Source organism: Montipora capricornis, chromosome 8 (genome assembly GCF_036669925.1).
Source record: "Montipora capricornis isolate CH-2021 chromosome 8, ASM3666992v2, whole genome shotgun sequence".
NCBI lineage: Eukaryota > Metazoa > Cnidaria > Anthozoa > Scleractinia > Acroporidae > Montipora > Montipora capricornis.
The window spans coordinates 8,824,552-8,843,544 of NC_090890.1; the positions used below are offsets into that span (position 1 = coordinate 8,824,552).

Below are 18,993 nucleotides of genomic sequence, written 5' to 3' on the forward strand. Positions count from 1 at the left end.
GAGAAAGAAATTAAAAAATGTAGATTGTGGCCACGTTACACTCACGCGCTTTTCGTTCTTCCTCTCGGCTAACGGTTCTTCATCCTCTCCAAATCAGTTTTTGTAACCAAAAATTCGGATTCGGATGTCCCCAAAGACAAACGGCCTAAATTTGGCATACACTGAAAATATTTTGGAGTGCATACCACAATGTTGCTTTTGCACCAACGTCTCTGCGCGCGGATGCATGTACCTGCTTCTTCTTTCACGCATTGCAGTTGAGTTCTTTTCATTTTTGCAGTGTTATCAGCGATGGTTGAACAACAACAAAGAGCATTAGACACAACTTACCTCGGTGCTTCAGTCTGTGGAAACAACAAACAAAATCACTCTCAACAATAAAACCCCAACTTTAGTCATGTCTGACTCAACAAACTGGCTGCCTTGTAGCTTTGCTTTGACTGCCTAGCTCCGCTAGCCCTTATGGTTATTGTAGGCAGCCAGTACTCTCTACTTTAGTTTATATTTTCAATTGTACTTAATTATTTTTTCTTTTAGGCAAGAGTACAATAAAATTGTTGTTGTTGTCAAACTGATATTCGTGATCAAACTTGTATTTTTACGTTAGCTGTAAATAGTGTAACTTTAAATCGCCTTTTTAAAAAAAAAAAGATCTGTGATTCCTCTTAATTTGCACCGCTCAATAAACTGATTTGTGAATCAATCGCTATCTTGCCTCGAGGCACGGTGACTCGACGACAGTTTTAGCAATTTTTATCTTGATTTTTCTATAGTGATTTGCTTCTTACTAAATAAAATCTAAAGAAATTAAGAAGACTCGAAAGGGCTTTCCAAAACTGTAAGAGTGGGACTCGCTACACTGTCGATCCTTTCAGAAAGGAAACGTTTTGAAATTTGTCTAATTCTATTATCAGGAAACTTTCAAGGGTGTCCCCGAGTTCCCAACTGATGGGAACGATACAGCACTGTCAAAAAACCACCTACAATTCAGTTTTTGGAAGATATCTTATTTATGAAAACGGTGTTTGAAGATGAAAAAATCCACCTTTAAGAAAGCGAAGACGCGAATCATACAAAAAAATCAAGCTTACTTTCGAGCGTTTTCATAACATAAATTTTCAGAGAAAGAGAATTTAACGAAGTTTCGAAAGCTTGCCCGGGTTGCTCGAAGCAGGGTTAAATATCATGCAAACCTATCGACGTTTAGCGCTAACGAGGCTTCGAGCAACCGGTCCCAGAAATACCAGGTCGCCGAATTAATTTTAAAAATATTTTTAAAAAACATGAATTTTAGAGGGTCTTTTAGCAGTTCCCTCCCTTTCCCATGGCAACAGTTAGCGACAGAATTTTCTCATTTCCCTACTCAAAGGATCGACAGTGCTGTAATTCTTTTGGAAACCCTTTGTTACCTGAACAAAACCCTTTCGGGCCTCCTTAACAAGAAATACTGCCCTTAAAATTCACGAAGATGACGCCTCACAATTCCACTTGATAAGGTTCACAAAAAGTCTTTCTCAGTCTCTCAAATGTGCCTACCTTTGCCTCTGTTTTATTTATAGCCATCGAATTCGCAATTGAGCGATCAAGTGGCTGAAGATTATCAGAATACGATGACCCGCTGAAATAAACGAGCCAACGTTAGTAAACACATTACCACATTATTCCATGTAACTTCTATGGTCTTAGCGGGTGTTTACACGTAAAAACTCGCAACGATACAAAAGTAACTCTGGTATGAGTTAGTGTATAGTGGGCACTTTCCATTCTGTCAAAAACTCCGGAGCTTTCGCTAGGAAGTGTCGGTTTTGATTCTGTTGGACCGGAACTTTTGGGAGCACCTCTTTGGCATACTTCGACCTTTCGGACTTAAATGCTCCTTGCCATTCAACCAAATTTCCCATACTTCAAGTACTGAGCACGCACCCTATGAAAATGTCGACCTCGAAATCTATTACGCACAAAAATGTGCCTCTGGTAAGCACCCTTCCTTGGAGCCAATTAGGGAGTGAATTACGAAAAGCAATTAGACTGCAAGCAGTCCCTTCATAAATCAGTCGAGCGGCCCGCTTTTTTCTCCACAAGCAGAAGTTTCTTTTCTCTTGCGTTCGCTGGGCTGAGGAGTACGCGAAAAGAGCCCTCTGCCATGGGTCGAAACTTACTGCGTTGGGCATGCATGTTCCTTAGCGACCGAATCCTCACGTGATGTCGTGTGGGCTCACTTAGCTACAGCGGAATTACCGTAAAGGAATGCGCGGGACACAGAGGGCTCAAGTCACAGTTAGCAAACATATCATGGGGCGGACATGCGCTTTGAAGAGTGCCGTCCAAGGTTGTGGACGGCGGTTAGATCAAAGTGAGTTTCGACCCATGGCAGAGGTCTCTTTTCCCGTACAACGCTAAAAGAAAAGAGACCTTTGCTAGCAGGGAACCCGCTTTTCTGAGGCAGTCACGTTTTGTCACGCAAACAAATAAAGTGACAGAGGGAGGCTTGGACTCGGTCATTTTATTTGTTTGCGTGACAAAACACGACTGCTTCAGAAAAGCGGGCCGCTCGACTGACTTATGAAGGGCCTTCTCGCAATTTAAAACTGAGAGGCTCAAAGAGATCTAACTTTAAGATCTCGAGAGAGCTGGATCGAGGAGAAAATGACGTCAAAGGCTCACTAGCTTAAGAATGCAATGCGTGTGTACGCCGCAGAATTAATATGCAGCACGGGAGTTTTGGGCTTTCAGACTTTTAAACTCGTGTTTTGCATATAAAATAAGCTGCATTCACAAGCTGGAATTTTAAGCCGGATGAGTTTTGACGTTACTTTTCCCTGGATCCAACCCTCTGAGATCATATCGGTCAATTTTGAACGTGGTTAATGGCGGACCGTGAAGTCCAAAACTACACTCAAAGTAAACGGTCTTTGGCTAAAAATCAAAGCTCAAATTTTTGCCAATCAGGTGTTAACCAAACACACCTTTAAAATCTGAAGAAAAAAAAAAGCGTTTTTTTTTATCACAGGGGCACTTAAACCCTTTTACAGCTGAGGGCTTCCTCATCGACGAGTAAAATCGTCTGGCGTTAGACAGAGTCATCAATTGGCATTTATAGCGGTGAAAGGATTGATGTTATACCTTACAGAACTATCAGCCTAACGGTACCTTTGTCTGATTTCATCAAAAGTGCTCTTTCTTGACTGTGCAAACATGTCAAATTCATCATCTTGATCGGCAGCAGGCTCTGACGTCGGCCCAACATCTGGTTACAAAAAATGAAATTGAGTCAAAACTTAGGTCAGGGGCAAGTGATTGCGATAAGAGAGCCAAATGGATTGACGAAACGACTTTTTACGAGTGGCGATAATTAAAACGTGCCCAGTAACCTTGACCAATCGCAACGGGAGCAAATATCACGATCAACCAATCAAATTTCGAAGCAATCCACAAGTTGAAGCGCAGGAGAAAGTGGGCGTGCAAGTCGAGATTGTAGTTATTTCTTTCTCTGGCGCAAATTTTTAAAACATCATGCTAGGTTTGGTGCATGTTATCTAATGTTACCTTAATATCGTTGTAGGTTGTCAGAATGATCGTTGTCATCAACAAAGACTGCCTAACCCTAACCCTAACCCCTTCGTCAGAGCGAATCGAATTCGCTCTGACGAAGGGCTAACGCTCGAAACGTCAGCTTTTAGAATCTCTGTACGGTGGCCAATTTACATTATCAACTCCGTTGATAAAACCAAATTTTTGTATACTACTTCCCCACCGACGCAGCACCATAGTTTCTTTAGAAACTACCCCTTCATTCAAAGACTGCCAAAACCTCGGCGGTAAGGTTTTTTTTCGTTAAATAAAGAACGTGCGTATATGTTATGGTTCAATTTTATATTTAGTTCAAAATTGTTCACTCTAGTTCAATTTTGATTTTCCGATATAATAATAGATTGACTGGTTTAAAAAAAAAATTAAACCAACATAAACTCCAATCCACAACATCCAAAACTTTGGGATCTTGTTTACTTGTGACATGGGAGGACATTAAACCGTTGATTCTAGGAAAGGAGAAGAGGAGAGAGCCTGTTCGTAGTCTTACACAGCCGCCATTTCTTTGTTTTAGGAAACCAACACAGACCCTGTCAACTCGTGGGTTACAGATGGGTCCAGTAAGACTTAAGGAAGGGTAGTTTTTCAAGTAACTGGGATTTTCTATCCATCGCTTCGATTCAAGTTAATGAAATGTCTGTGGACCTTAGCACTTGGTTGCTAGGTAGCAGAGTTACTGGAGAGATTTTGCCTCATCTTTACGGCGGCAAACCGCAAACAATAAGCTGACTTTGCGTTTTGACAAAAATCAAAGAAACTCATTTGATTTAGCTCCTTTCTTACATGAAAGTTCCAAATATCGAGCAACTTCACAAAGGAGCAAGACAAAATTAATTAGAATAAGAGAATTTTCACACTTAATACTGACAAGTGGCAGCATATCGTTTCCCATTTGCCATTTCATGTAAACGTAAAGCAAAATCTCCCTACTGTAAAAGAGAAGATAGAGTGCGCGGTAGAATCAAGTTTCTTGTGGCACAAAAAGCTATGCCGGGTTTTCACCAGACTTTTCCCTCCACACAAAGCAAACTGAACCGATTTTTAAGCTTTCCAAATTGGCAACAAAATCTAATGAAGAATTCGTAACATGTTAACTAATTCGTAACATGTTAACTAATTCGTAACATGTTAACTAATTCCTATTTCTTACTTAAAACTTGCATCTTCGAGGTCATGTCATTGACTGAGGGAGCCTGGGAAGAAACAGGTTGCTCATCATCAAAACTAATCAGTGAATCTGAGGCTCTGTAGATTGAAAAAAAAAGAGAGGATATCAATAGCAGCAGAAATACTATGTATGTTATTTTTCAATTAAGGACGGTGCATAACTATTGTTATTGCGCATACGTTCTGCGCATCTCGAGATACTCGGATTTCCTATCGGCGGTGCTTATTAATACAGGGATATTTTTGCGCGGTTCAAAACTATGGGGAGATAGCAGAACTTAGCAAGTGTTCTTGGTATCCAAAAAGAAAATTGGGGGTAACCATGCATTTTTTAGAGATAATAAAGCTTCAATTTGGCAAAGAACACCAGACATTGCTTTGTATTTTAAAGCTTTTTGCAAATATTGTTAATTAATTATCTTCGAAAAATGCGTGGTTACCCCCAATGTTCTTTTTGGATTTCAATAATACTTGTTAAGATCTGCTTTCCCTGCATATTCAGGAAAGTGCGCAAAAATACCTTTGAATTAGGAGGCATCGTCCTTAACAGAAATATTTTACCAATGAGTTCCAGGGGGTGAGTAAAATAGCACATTCACTGTTCAGAATAAATTCCTACAGTGTATTTTAAAGATGTGGCGGAACATTCTTTTTCTACATCTACACCAGGCACGGATTTTACCTCTACCTGTTGCAGCTCCGTGACGATAATCTTAAGCGAGAATTTCTTTCTCCTCTTTTTCTTTTGCAGGACATTGACTTCGTTTATGATAAAAGGTCTTTTATCTGTATCTTCAACTTCTCATACCTTGCTGAACAATTTATTCAATCTCTTCTTCATTACCTAAACGTTTCTACAGCTAGCCTTTTTTCTCTACTTGTAAAATATATAACAAATACCAATGTTCTTGACAGTGCCATTCAAAATTATTAAAACTCTTGCCATTCAAAATTATTAAAACTCTTGCACTTACATTTGTAAGAGTGGACAATATTACTTTGATGCTTATTTCAAAATTACAGATGTCATTAGTTTTCAACAGTCATGTCTCAATCCATAGATTACAACAATTTTACTTTAATATCAATGTTGTGACGGACACAAAACAAAGGATATCTCCACAAACACTGACGCAATGCCACTTAAACTTTACATGCAAAACTGATGTTTTGTTATCGTTGCATCTACCATGCAAATAACATTAATAACATTGGAATGATTCATCAAATCTTGGTTCCAGTGAGCTATGGAGAAGACTTGCCTAGCATGAGTACAATGTGTGTTTTACATTGTCCCTCAATGCCAAAAGAATGGGGTCTTACCCAGCTCCTGCCTCTGCAGCTGGCGCTGCTGCCAGTGGCACTGTGGCAGGTTGTGATATCGGGACTGGAGGTGGAGGCTACAGAAAAATGATAAAATAATAAAAAACTGAACGTAATTGACATTCAAACAACAATGTCTGCAACAGATGCCGTTTTTGTGCTTTAAGGAATAGTCGAGCCCTTTTGAAAACAGCTACCCACTTTCTCCACCAAATAAAGACGCACATTTTCTAAGATATACAATTTTAACATGAAAACGTGGCTACTTTTTTAAAGTAAAGTCATCAACAATGAAACATGATTCCAAACTTTCTCACAATCCATGTCACATAGACCAAAAGATTATTCGTTTATCTTTGTGCTAATCATCCTCACTAGCCTCACTTTGGAGCAGAAATTCTTCTGAATTTTGTTCTTGCTAACGAGGCTAGTGAGGATGATTTGCAAAAAGACAAAAGAACAATTTCTTGGTCCCCATTTATGAATAAGGTCTATGCTTGAGATAAAACAAAATTTACACACTCCTTAAAACTCTCTACAGCTCAAGCTCAACATTAATATTATTTTTATCACTTGTAATGTAATCCATGATGACAAATGAATTCAAAAAGCAAACTATCCATGTGCGCTATCCCTCTTTTCCCTTCAAAGGCACTCATTCTTACCCTACTGGCATTTTCAGGCCAAGCAGTAGTCTGCCTTCCTGGCATGGGAGCAATTGCTGCAGGGCGGGGTGGTTCAGGAGGAGGAACTTCCGATGCCGCAGCTTGCTGAACTGTATTTTGTCTGAATCTCTCATATCGGTCATATCGAATAAACACATTATTTAAATCATCATTAACACTTAGAAGCAAACCTATGGAAGAGAAAAATGTAATCAATGAAAAAACATTGGATTACCCTGTCAAACATAACCAACAGAGTTTTAAAATGCAGTTCAAATAATAATGGTCAGTTTTGAACTTCAAGGTAAACAATGGTCCACTGTAAAAAAAAATGGCACTTGAAGTTGACAATCAGGCTCGGGTTGCTCGAAGCATGGTTAGTGCTAACCAGGGTTAAATACCATATAAACGTATAGGATTTGATATCTCTTAACGAACGGTTGGGGCTAACCATGCTTCGAACAACCGGCCCCTGGTGTCAAACAAATTAACACCCTTGCAAAATATTGACAAATAGAGTAAAGTAATTCTTGATCACAGAAGAACAAATTCGACAAAATAATATTACGGTATAATCCTCACCCACAACCTCTTCATTGGCTACTCTTTCGATCAGCTCCAAAACTCTTTGCTGCATGACACGACACGTTCTGTTTAATTCCTAAAGAACAAAGACTCATCATGACTTTAGAGCCTATCAACTGAAATAAGAGCTGTGTGGGTGACATGAAGAGAAATCAAAAGCAAAGTGAATTACAAGAAAACCAGCTGTGCAATTATTGTCGTTGTCATTGTGGCTATTCCTTGAGTTCGAGGATGATGGTGTTTATATCAGTGTTTGACTTTCAGGAAAAAATCTAGGGGGCAGCTGGGCCTTAAGTTTTCAGATTTGGTCGCCAGCTCAAGTATTCTAGTTGCCAAAAAATGTTGGCTCTTTGGGCATTATAGTTTTCAACAAAAGAGAGGCTACCATAAACCGAAAAAAAATATTGTCCTAAGTTTCAACTAAAGGTACTCCAAAATGGCTGAAACATCAGCTATTGAGCTTTATATTTGCTCCTTTACGAAATTAAGGTTACCGTATACCTTCAGGGGTGTCTCCCGTTCAACCAATGTAGCGTGTCCTATATCAAATTAAAGCTTATAGAGCTGGCTATCAAGCCATATCAAGATTTTGAAATCAAATGAATTATTGTCAAATTTTTCACGACTTCTAAATGCGAGCGTCCAAATCACCTTTTCAAAGCTACAAGTCAAAGCAAAGTTTGCTTTTCGCTATTTTATTTTGTTCCTCCGTTTCCTGACCCAAAGTGCTAAAAAAGAGTGTCTGTGTTTTGCCATACTCAGTTACAGTGAAAACTTATAGATATCCCATGGATTTCAATCATTACTGTAAACCGAAAAATCCAAATTTGAAGAAAATTGCCAATCTGAAGGTATACAGTAACCTTAAATAATTTGCGACATTTGTGACAGAGGTACACTTTTTTTAAAATTTTATTAACACGATTCTTCACAAACAACAATTTCTTTTCTTTCACATTATTTCTCAGGGCCTGTCCACACTAATGCATTTTCAAAAACCTCTGGCTCCATGAAAATGGATAAAAAGATCTGTGACCACATTGGCGTTTTCACATTGTCTTTGGTCGTCCAATGGAGACTGAAAACAGAGATCTAAATGCGCGTTTTTGCTGTCAGGCTTTGATTACGTCTTGGCGCACAGGAAACTGTGAGGCATGCATGAGATTACGACCCACATATTCGAAAACCTCCATTTTTGCCATCCACACTAGAACGATAGTCTCTACTTTCAAAAGCGTTTTCGTCCACTCTCTCATTGCCTGTATTTAAGTCAATGGCATTCTTACCAAACTAATCAGTAGCCTCCCTTACCAACCATGTGAACACATTTGGAATAATCGGAAAATAGTGATGACCATGCAAATTTTTTTGGCCTTGCAACAGTTGACACAAAAGTCACCATTTATGGAATGGAGGGGAACTGGTTTGTAAAGAACATGTTGTGCCGCATCAGTGGAGGGTGAAACACAAAAAGCTGTTTTTATCAAACAAGTTGATGTGGTAAATTAATCAGTGTAAGAAAAAATTGTAAGCGGATTTTTTTAGCGTTACCTCTTTGTCAGAGCGAATCACCATTGGTGGTACAGCTAGATCACCTCAGGCCTTTTCTGACAATTTTACCAAAGTTCAAAACATAATAACACGTAAAATAACATACTTGTAATAATTGCAGATCGCCTGCTTCTTCTTGCCCTGGTGTCATTTCTGTCAACATTTCAGACATGACAGCAATGTTTCCATGAACAATATCAAGTTCTGAACGTATCTTTCCCATTTGCTCTGGAGTAGGTACCACAGGACCAACAGGTGCCTGCACTGGAGGAGACTGGGCTGTCTGTGGACGAATAACTGCTGGCTGCTAAAAAGTGGCAAACAATGGTCATAAAATGAATGAATTGAATGGCATGCCATAGAAGCCTATTGTCCTTCAAAATAATGTACTTGCTTTTACTATCATTTGTTAATATTGCATTCACTAACTTTGATCAGAGCCATGTAGAGTTTAAGGACGTTCGCGCCCATTGCTACTGCGCATCTTTTCGCACGTCACGCACATGTCATGCATCGAAGACCACGCAGGTAAACACGATGCTAAAGGCGCAAAAATTTTCCACAAGAATGGAACATGAAAGTATGTGGCATCATGGGATAGCTGTGGACCCAGGTCTTCTCGGAAATGTCACGCAATGGCGTGACAGTGCGAATAGACAATCGCTTTGAGAACTTCGCAGCGATTTTACTCTCTTGAATGCTCGGTGACCCCCATTTTTCTTTCCGTAGATCACTTCCTTTCTTGATTTTGTCCATTTTAACAAAAAACAAAAAAAATCTGTACGTGAAAGTTACAAATATTTGGCCTTTTATGCTCTCGTGCGACCGAAGTTTTCTTTCTTAGACTAATATGTATCGTTTTTCAAGGTCTATTTCACCTCAGAAAAAGACATCAGTTGCAAAGGTTAATTTAGTTATATTAGTTATGTTGAACTGAGTACGTTTACCTGATCTAAAATTCACTCATGTAGCTTTTTTATTGCTGGCAGTTGTAAGCTAAGATTGTCTTAAAGTAACGCAATCTTCTAAAAATGCACCTCATGATCTCGAAAACGAGCACGGTGACCCCCCATTTTTTTTGCCTTTTTGGCAAAAGTAGATCATTACCTTTCTGCGTGGCAAGTTTAAAAAAAATCTGTACATGGGAACGTTTTGGGCGCGAACGTCCTTAAATAGTATTGAAGTAAAAGGGTATCAGAAAACCGGTTTGTCAATCTGAGTATCTTCTTAAATAGCATTTTTCTTTTTGCCTATTCTCTATTTTCACATTTCGCATAATACACTTTGTTTGCCCCCCAAATTTTGCACAAACCATTGTTTTCAAATGCTCTTGGGACACTGCATTTTCCCAAGAGCATTTGAAAACAATTTGGTTTATAAAAATTTGGGGGCAAACAAAGTGTATGTATTACGGGGAATGTGAAAATAGAGAATAAATAGTCATTACTTTTACTAGCTGCTACAGCATTAAATGGAAGGTGGGACCCCAAGGTATCTATGGCTTTCCACTGCAACTGAACAGTTTTCTTATTCAGCTTTGTGATGACAAGTGGGTCTCTGACCCTAATCAGAATCCCGACCCCACAAGCTTGCTAGCCTTAATCATTATTGTGTCTAAATAAAGGCGGTCTTCTTTTTCTCTTCCAAACCTAACAGACATACAAGAATAAACTCTATGTAATGATGTCTGAATCTCGTTATACAGTTCTATAGGATATATATGTTGCTCCCTATCCCTGGCAAATCTATGTGACCCAGTCTTCACTACTCTGTGAGCCCAGAGTGTTTTTGTCGTCTCATTCACTAAGGACCTCTTGTTTGTCTTTGCAAATCAATTTAAAATCAATAACTTATGCACCGATCAAATCGAAACTTCAACATCCCCCCTCCCAGGCAAACCCTGGGCATTTGACTATCTTCTGTGCTTGAGGAGTGGGGAATTTGACTTTTGCCTGCGTGGGGTGGAGAAAATTGAACCAGAAGTGCCAGGTTTCAAACAATTTCTTTTCAGGCGCCGATAACAGGTATAAAAGACGTGTTTGGACGCGATGGAAGAGTTTAAAGGAAGAGATGATGTAGCATTTGTGAGTGATTGGCTTCCAAAAAAGGTCTTCAAAAGGTCTTTATTAAAGATAAAGATTGTTCTTTAGTAGGGTATGACAGACAAATCCGATGATAGGCTAGGGCATTTGAACACCATTTTGGTCCGAGGGGGAGGCAATTTGAACGATCCCATCTTCAAAAGTTCAAATGCCCAGGCTTTGCCCGGGAAGGAAGAGGGGGGGGGGATGTTGAAGTTTTGAGTTGATTGGTGCATTACCTGAGGGGGTGGTGGCCTTGAAGGAGCTGTTGCAGGCCTCTCAGGCTGTGTCTGGAGACAGATGTAAACAAGGTAAGAGTTATGATGGACAAAAGCCTCCATTACACCCTCTCCTCCCTAAAGGATCAAATTGCCTATGGAACACAGGACTTTGAACAAAAAGCCACAGTGCAAAAGTCACTTTGCCCTCTCACACGGTGTGAATTCATCCACGCATGACTGATGATCTGAAATGGCAATCACTTTTCAGCCCACTAGCCTAGTGGCTAGTATCAGATCTGATCTCACTAGGCAAATCTAAATTTGAACTAGCCAGTCTGGTCATGCACAGTTCATTCATTTGTAAAAACTATCCAATCTCGACCCCAGAGCCCTTCTCTTGACTGAGGGAGATGAGAGCTCTGGGGAACTCTGAAACAAATTGTCTTCTCACTGGTTTTGGTGAAGAACAATCAACAGCGTCTCTAATTGGTGCATTCATGTTAGCACAAGGAGTTAGCAGGTGCTGTAACATTCAAATAGCCAATTTTTGGCTACAAGAACCCTATGATGGATGTTCTCACTACACAGAGTTTCCCAGAGCCTTGGGTCGATCCAAGGCTCTGATGACGAGAATGAAAACTACCACGAAAAAAATTCCACATTTGCTAACACAACCCGCGCTTTTAGTAAATATTTCCATATTCTCATATCTGGAGTGTACGGTTTCCCGTATTTTTCTCACAAAGGCAAAGTTTTTGCGGCCTTGAGGCCAATTTTCACGGAACCTTTGCCATATCTTTGCAACTCACAAATGCACTGGAATATGGAAAATGCAGAATAAAGTATAAAGGAAATAAACTGTACATTAAACTAAACTGCTCGTTTGGAGGTCTGTGGAAAGGCTGTTCCTTTGATTATAAATTGAGCTATTTGTGATTGAAATTTCAACGTGAAAGCGCCATTCTACGCATGAAGCACAAGAGCAGTGGAATGTGGGAAAATAATATCTTAAATTGGATGAAAAGGAAATTCGGACAGAATTGGCTGATAAGAGATTTTTTTTTAATACAATGTAGTTCAACAGCAATCCTTGCACTTCGTGTTTGTATGGTTTTTCGGAATCAATCACTGTGCTTGCAAGCATGTTTTCTCTCTTTCAATGTAAGATTCACCACTCCTAGTAAATAAGGTAAGTTGCTCCATATTATCTCTTTCTTTTTTTTAATTTGAAATAAATGATATTTGGATTCAACTTATAAACAAGTACGTGATCTGTTTCCATATGTACACATAACAACGTTGCAAACAGTTTGCGATGGCTTCATCGCAAACACTGTCACTTCGCGATTGTGTTTGCAATTCTGTTTTCCATGTGCGTGATTGCTTTACGCAACCTAATCTCGTGACATCGCAAGAAAAGGGCGCGAAATTAAAAGCAGAATTTGGTGTTCAACTTCTTCTTATGTTGGAGATGTTGCGAAGAAGAAGGCAGAGAGAAATTGTCAAGAGACTGCACCAAATTTGTGTCTGATACAATTTTGAGGAGCAGCAATGGCTGCAGCATAGCCAGTATCAAATTATAGTGCAGGAACTGGCTCTTTGTGATTGAGAACTTTAAACACCCACAGATAAGCCGCACATTTTTCCCAAACATCGTCACTAGAAATCAGGGGTGCGGCTTATCTGCAGAAACATTTGAAAAAAGTTGCTTCAGGTGTCCAGTTTTCCACCTTCATGTCTGATCTAATGCCTGGTTACTAAGCTCCGAACGTTCTGCTCACATTCTTGTTGTTCAAAATGCAAAAATCTGTGGAAAAACTGTGTTGAATGAAGAAATTCCTGTCAACAAATACCAGAAAAATAGCGATCACATGTCAAAGTTGGTAGAAAGGATGTTTATTAAAAATGCTAAAATTGTGGGTAAGTATTTTCCGTTTCAATGTTAATGGTGAGTTTACCTTAGATAAACAGTGGATGAAGAAGACTTCTAAAGACTCAACTTTGCATTTCTTTTGATTTCTTTCAAAAAACTTTTATTCCAAAATTTGAGCTGCTAGATTCAGGGTTCGGCTTACCTGGGGGTGTTTATGGTAATTATCTTCATTACTCATTACCAATGATGGCAGTTACTCTTATAAGATTTCCTGAGGGCATAAGGTGCCTAAATGTTCTCTGGGACCATAGACGTTCAGATCATAAAATAATCACTCCCCTTACCCTTTGTGGTGTGTAGATTGGAGAAAGCGTATCTAAGTTCTTTGCAGGAAATTCTAGGCCTATAATTTAACAATGACAAGTTCAGTTAATTCACTTGGGATGGATGTCATGTACCCTGCATATTATGTCCCTGTAACTTTCTTTAAATTTTAATCTTATCAAAAGGTTGGTCTGATAAACCAGTTTTCTGAGGAATGAACTCTTTTATGCAAAGTTGTTCTTTTGTCATTGACAAGGACACAAAATAGGTATAACAACAATTCACAATAGTGTGAAACAAACAGAAACATGCATACCCCTATAAACTATAACAATAATAGCACCTTTATTCATTTAATTCAATGAAAGGGAAGGATACCAGAGGTTATCCCTTTCAAGGGTATCCGCTCACAGCCGGATATAATTGACTGAGAATTGATTTTGATGAGGGAGGAAAACAGGAGTACCCGGGGAAAAAACCTCAGAGTCAGATTGAGATCAACTGAAATTCCGCCCACATGCGACCCAAGGCCAGCGTTGAACCCGGGTCACAGAGGTGGGAGGTGTGGTTCATAACCGCTAAACCACCCTGACTATGATACCAAACTGGGTAAGCGGTTCGAATTTGGCATCTCAGTTCTCGACCCATTGACCCTTTAATAGATTTTACTCTGTCTAGATAATGCCAAACAATTTAAATCATCAATGTGGGTGGGGGGGGGGGGGGGGGGAGTGTCCTAGGGCATTTGAGGTGTGAATGGGTTAAGGTGGATCAAACCAGTTTCAAGAAACTTTTGTCAAGGATTGACTTTGCAACACTTTTTCACACAGCTAAAGTAAAGGTAAAGTCACTTCATTTAATGTTGTTAGTTGCATCAGCTCCGAGGCTGGTATCAGTGGAAGGTGACAGTGCACTCTTTACCCCCCACCCTCTACAGGAGGGAGAGAGGGAGGGAGGTATTTAACCCTTTCACCCCTGAACCGGCCAAAGCCATCCATACTTAGCATTTTACTCTGTCTAACACCAGACGATTTTACTCGTCAATGGGGATCCCCCAGGAGTCAATGGGTTAAAGCTATAGCTACACGGATCAGAGTAAAGTGGAAACAGACACTAAAGTCACCTACATGTAGGATCGAACTGGGGACCTCTCGCTCCAAAAGCCGTGCACCAACCAACTGAAATACATCTGTTTGTCATAAACTTACTTGGTACAATATCTTAAAAAACTAATTCTGCAATAACCTCTTATCTTGTGCGTGATTTCAAATAGCAAAAGTTTTGGTGAAACATTTAAGAATAAAAATCAGCAATGACAAGATTGAGTCATCAAAACATTGCTCTAAAACTTTGATGTCGCTAATTTTTATTCTTGTAAGTAACAAGGGGAAAAACTTTGGTCACTTATGAAAGCACTCCTTTTGAAAGATCAACTCAACTAGATACATATACATTTTTAAATTCCTGAAGGATTCAGAGAAAGAAATCGTACTTACAAGGATGCAAAAAATTAGGTAACCAGGTATCGCTTTGGATTCCTTCAAGCACTTGCTGCGCAGTAATTTTACCCCATGTAATTCAAACCTCTGCTAAGGCACCTTGCTAGAGGTGCAGGGATGGCATGTAGTGGTGAGAGCACTCGCCTCCCATCAATGTGACCCAGGTATGTGGGGTGAGTTTCTTGGTTCTCTACCCTGCACCGTGAGGTTTTTTTCCTGGGTACTCCGGTTTTACCCTCTCCTCAAAAACCAACATTTGATTTGATTTCAGTCTACGGTGTCCCCAATAAGTGCTCCAGTGCAAGAAGACTAGACGCTTAAGTAAAGTTCCTTTCCACTTTAAAGTGCACCTTAACTCAAATATTTTTAGTCTACAATATTGATCTCCCCACCAAAAGCAAACATGTTTGACGATTCTTACATCAAAATTTCGCTTTTCATCAGCTGGGCGAGACGAGCAGAGTTATCAAAACTAGCAATAATCTGGACCCCCGACTGTGGGTCCAAACTACTGCTAGTCGTGTCAAGTTTACGTGGCTTTCGCGGCACAGAAAAGGCAAAATTTTGGTAACAAATTGGTGACATATGTTTGCTTTGAATGGGGAGATTTATATTAGGAATGAAAAATATTTGATTTTAGATGCACTTTTGTAACCCATTGACCCCTGAGAGCGACACGCACAATAAAACCCGTTGTTCACTTGCACGCCACTTTGCAATTTTGTGACGCAATGTTGGTGTTTTCATTGGCAGTTTGCTCCGAGGAAGTTGCAAGTTCAGATTTCAACTTGCTGCCAGGTGTTTACGTTCCCAGACTCAGTTATTTAGACCCATTCAAACCAACCTTGCTCGTCAAACTCTATTTTTTACAATATAAATTTACCGCATAATAAGTCTACATTGGGTAGGATTTGCGAGCAGGTTTATGCAAAAAGCAGTCTTTAAATAACAAATCGCAAGTTCTGAGAAGTCAATTGAAAGCTGTTCATGTCGTCTCAAATATGCCTTCATTGACCTAAAACAAAACTCACAAAAATTTAATTCAGGACTGTAAGGGGGCTGAAATATCAATTCAACACCACAATTTCTTAGCATTAAGCGCAACTGGTTTTCCGTGAAAACTCTGTGGTGAAAGTTCATTTAATACGACAGCATCTCTGTTCGCCAAAACTGGATCCCCCACATAAATGTTTTTCGAAGAAATTAATCATTTCAAATCCATTTAAGGGGCCTTCCAAACTATTAAAGTTACCAATTCCAAAACAACTACAGAGAAGGTGTACAAAGTAATTACAGTTTGAGGCATACCATTGGACTTCAACTGTACGTAAGTTGCAAAATTTGAACCTTCAACTTGCTCGGAGTAAAGTGCCGATCAAAAATGCAACATTGCGTGACAACAATATTGTGAAGTGGCATGCAAACAATCAACTGGTTTTACTGTCATAGATTTTACTCTGTCTATAAACACCAGACGATTTCACTTGTCAATAAGGGCGTCCTAGGGTGTTTGAGGTGTGAATGCGTTAATACAGACGCAAGTTTTAGAGATGTTCGAATTAATAAAGTGTGAAATTAAGTTGATGATGGAAACTTGAAGTTCTTGGATATTATGGGTATTTAACCTACACACCTTGTGCTCGGAGAGACTCGTATGTCTCCATCACGTATGAGAGATCAGGAGATCCACGAAATGCATCAGCCCAATCTTGGATCAGGGAAAGAATCTTATCCTGGACAACCTGAGGTGGATTAATCTAAGATACGTGGAACAGAAAGTTACTACAATTCTGAAAGAAACTATCTTTGTAATGGGTGACAGCTTATGTAATGGGTCTAGTGAAGATGAGGTATCAAAAAGGATACTGTGCAGAAGAGTTGAAACTAAAATACGAACCTCTGGTAATAATCTGGAAACTGTGCAACTGAGTCAATGGTAGACCTTTAAAGGCCTTCTTATCAGCAAATACCAAAGTTTAATTATGTCAACTATGGTCAGTCACAGAATGCAAAGTTATCCTCAGATATACTGTAAGCCAAGCAGATGACATCCTTTCTGGTCATGGAAATACACCTTTTTCCAACATGGCCACCATTTAAATATTCTTTTGCTTTTATTCAAATAATTATTATTAGCCCTTGATGCCTTGTTCTTAAGCTTAAAATTCAAAAGAATATCTTGCCTTGAATGAGGCATCAAGAATATCTAAATGACGGCCATTTAGGAAAAAGGTGTATAGTAACATATAACATGAAGCATCACCATTAACTACTGCCCTTCTCAGAAATGGTGATTCCAGGGTACAGGTCACTTTTCACAGGTTACTTGTTACCAAACCTTTACTAATGCTAAACGTAGGCGTCCTTAGGCCTAAAAACAATTTTTAGACCTTAGGTTACCCAATTTGAAGGTTTTGGGCTTCTTTGGTATACTTAAGTAAAACAATGACCTGTATCAAGCCCTGCCGTTTCGAGGATTATATAAAGTAGTTTTTGTATTTGTCATTAGTCGGCCAATTCAAAACCTTGGAAACCCAAAACAAAACTGACTGAAAAATGACATTTGGCACCGCAATTACCAACTTGAGATACTGTTACATTTGTTCCTCTAAAGCTCTTACCTTTGGGTTTAAGACTTTTACTAGTTCATCAAGGAATTCTTTTTTTGCAATAAGAACATGAAATCTATGACCACAATTTTTGACACACGTCTCAAGCACCTGAAACCAAGATTGCAAGACACGATTACAGCAACTTTTGGCAACTGAAGCACAGCAAAATAGTGCTCTAACATTCCAATAGGTGAGAAAACGATTTTCAGCAATACTCCTAGCCTCAGAGACACACAGACAGCCAGGCAACCTTTATTTTGACATGATACAAATCAAAGCTTTGCAACTTGTGGGGTGACTTACTTTTGGCTTCAAGCATTATATGTTTTAAACTGTACACTTTGCGAAACCTTGCATTGTGTTGTCAAGTAAACTTGCAGTTCTTCAACTCTCTCACAGAACATAGGCTCCTCTCTGTTCTCGCTTAATGGTTTTTGAATGTGTCATTGTCCATAACTTTCTGGACCTCCACTCTGGACTGGGGTAGTCCTCCAACTGCACCAAGTAATGGTGGACCATTAAATGAAAAGAGTGGAGTTAAACAGTCTTCCTCATGAAATTACTACAAAAAATTTCACCTGCTGAGCATCCAAGGCAATTACTTTCGAAATGTGAAGAAAAGTAAGCAGTGATTTTTGATCCTAGTACCACTTTAAGACAACAACAAAAAAACCTCCCCAATTTTTCCTTTATTCACTGTGAAAAATGTGCATGCGTGACGCACAAGAACAACACGAATTCATCGTCACGGGTTCTAACGTTACATCACACGCACCGTCAAAGTTAACAGCACACTTTTGAAATTCTTATTTCCTGACAACCTCTTCCTGATAGCTTTAGCTCCATCTTTGGGCCTGTATTTCAAATTAGAACGCAAAATGTAAAACAGTGACATTTGTTATAAATTAATTAATAATGGTTAGTTCTGTGGGAAGTCTCCCTCTAAAATGCAAAGGTAGAAATAAATAACGATCCAAATCTGAGGACAACATAAGCGTCAAGGCCATGCAACTTCAGCTTACTTTTCGATCAAATTGTGAGACAGTCATCGATCTAGGCTCGACCTAAAAGCTGAAACGAAAAACTCACCCTTCGTCAGTTTCGTTAATGATATCGCAAATTTCGATGTTTGCGGCCCAATCTTCCGAAGGCAAGTTTCCATCTGTGGCTTTCTCTGATAGAATGACACAAGATGATACATTTTCAAAACAACAATAATAACCTACACATGTACATATGAAAACGATCGGATCACGGGGGTCTCGTTGGCTATAGTCAACAATCCATTTATAATACCCAAACACACATGTCTGCCCTGCACTTAAAAACACAATAACAATGGTCGTACAAAGCAAAATGTGGTGACCAAGTACCTATTCTTTGTCCAACTGGCGTGGAGAAGACATTCGGTCCAAACAGAGCAGCCATCTTCGTCTTGAGGGGACTACAATGACGTCATTCCCTATTTATATCTAGCCTCGACCTCGATATTCATTCCCAG

At 39.4% G+C, this 18,993-nt stretch overlaps 1 protein-coding gene across 2 annotated transcripts in view; it reads right to left on the minus strand.

Moving 5' to 3' along the window:
- The window catches only part of LOC138058895 (TOM1-like protein 2), a 23,527-nt gene extending 4,586 nt beyond the window's left edge, over positions 1–18,941 (minus strand). The window contains exons 1-15 of one of the 2 annotated variants that reach the window (XM_068904343.1): positions 18,866–18,941; positions 18,582–18,666; positions 18,268–18,346; positions 17,502–17,600; positions 16,514–16,637; positions 13,402–13,460; positions 11,203–11,253; positions 8,989–9,186; positions 7,329–7,407; positions 6,747–6,937; positions 6,082–6,158; positions 4,742–4,836; positions 3,151–3,247; positions 1,537–1,618; positions 331–344 (exon numbers count right to left, since the gene is read on the minus strand). In XM_068904343.1, coding sequence (XP_068760444.1) covers positions 331–344; positions 1,537–1,618; positions 3,151–3,247; positions 4,742–4,836; positions 6,082–6,158; positions 6,747–6,937; positions 7,329–7,407; positions 8,989–9,186; positions 11,203–11,253; positions 13,402–13,460; positions 16,514–16,637; positions 17,502–17,600; positions 18,268–18,346; positions 18,582–18,666; positions 18,866–18,920 — 1,385 coding nt within the window. In that variant the 5' untranslated portion in view covers positions 18,921–18,941. Of the gene's footprint in view, positions 1–330; positions 345–1,536; positions 1,619–3,150; positions 3,248–4,741; positions 4,837–6,081; positions 6,159–6,746; positions 6,938–7,328; positions 7,408–8,988; positions 9,190–11,202; positions 11,254–13,401; positions 13,461–16,513; positions 16,638–17,501; positions 17,601–18,267; positions 18,347–18,581; positions 18,667–18,865 lie in introns of both variants that reach the window. The other variant, XM_068904342.1, reaches the window with a different exon arrangement.
- Positions 18,942–18,993: the final 52 nt, after the last annotated feature.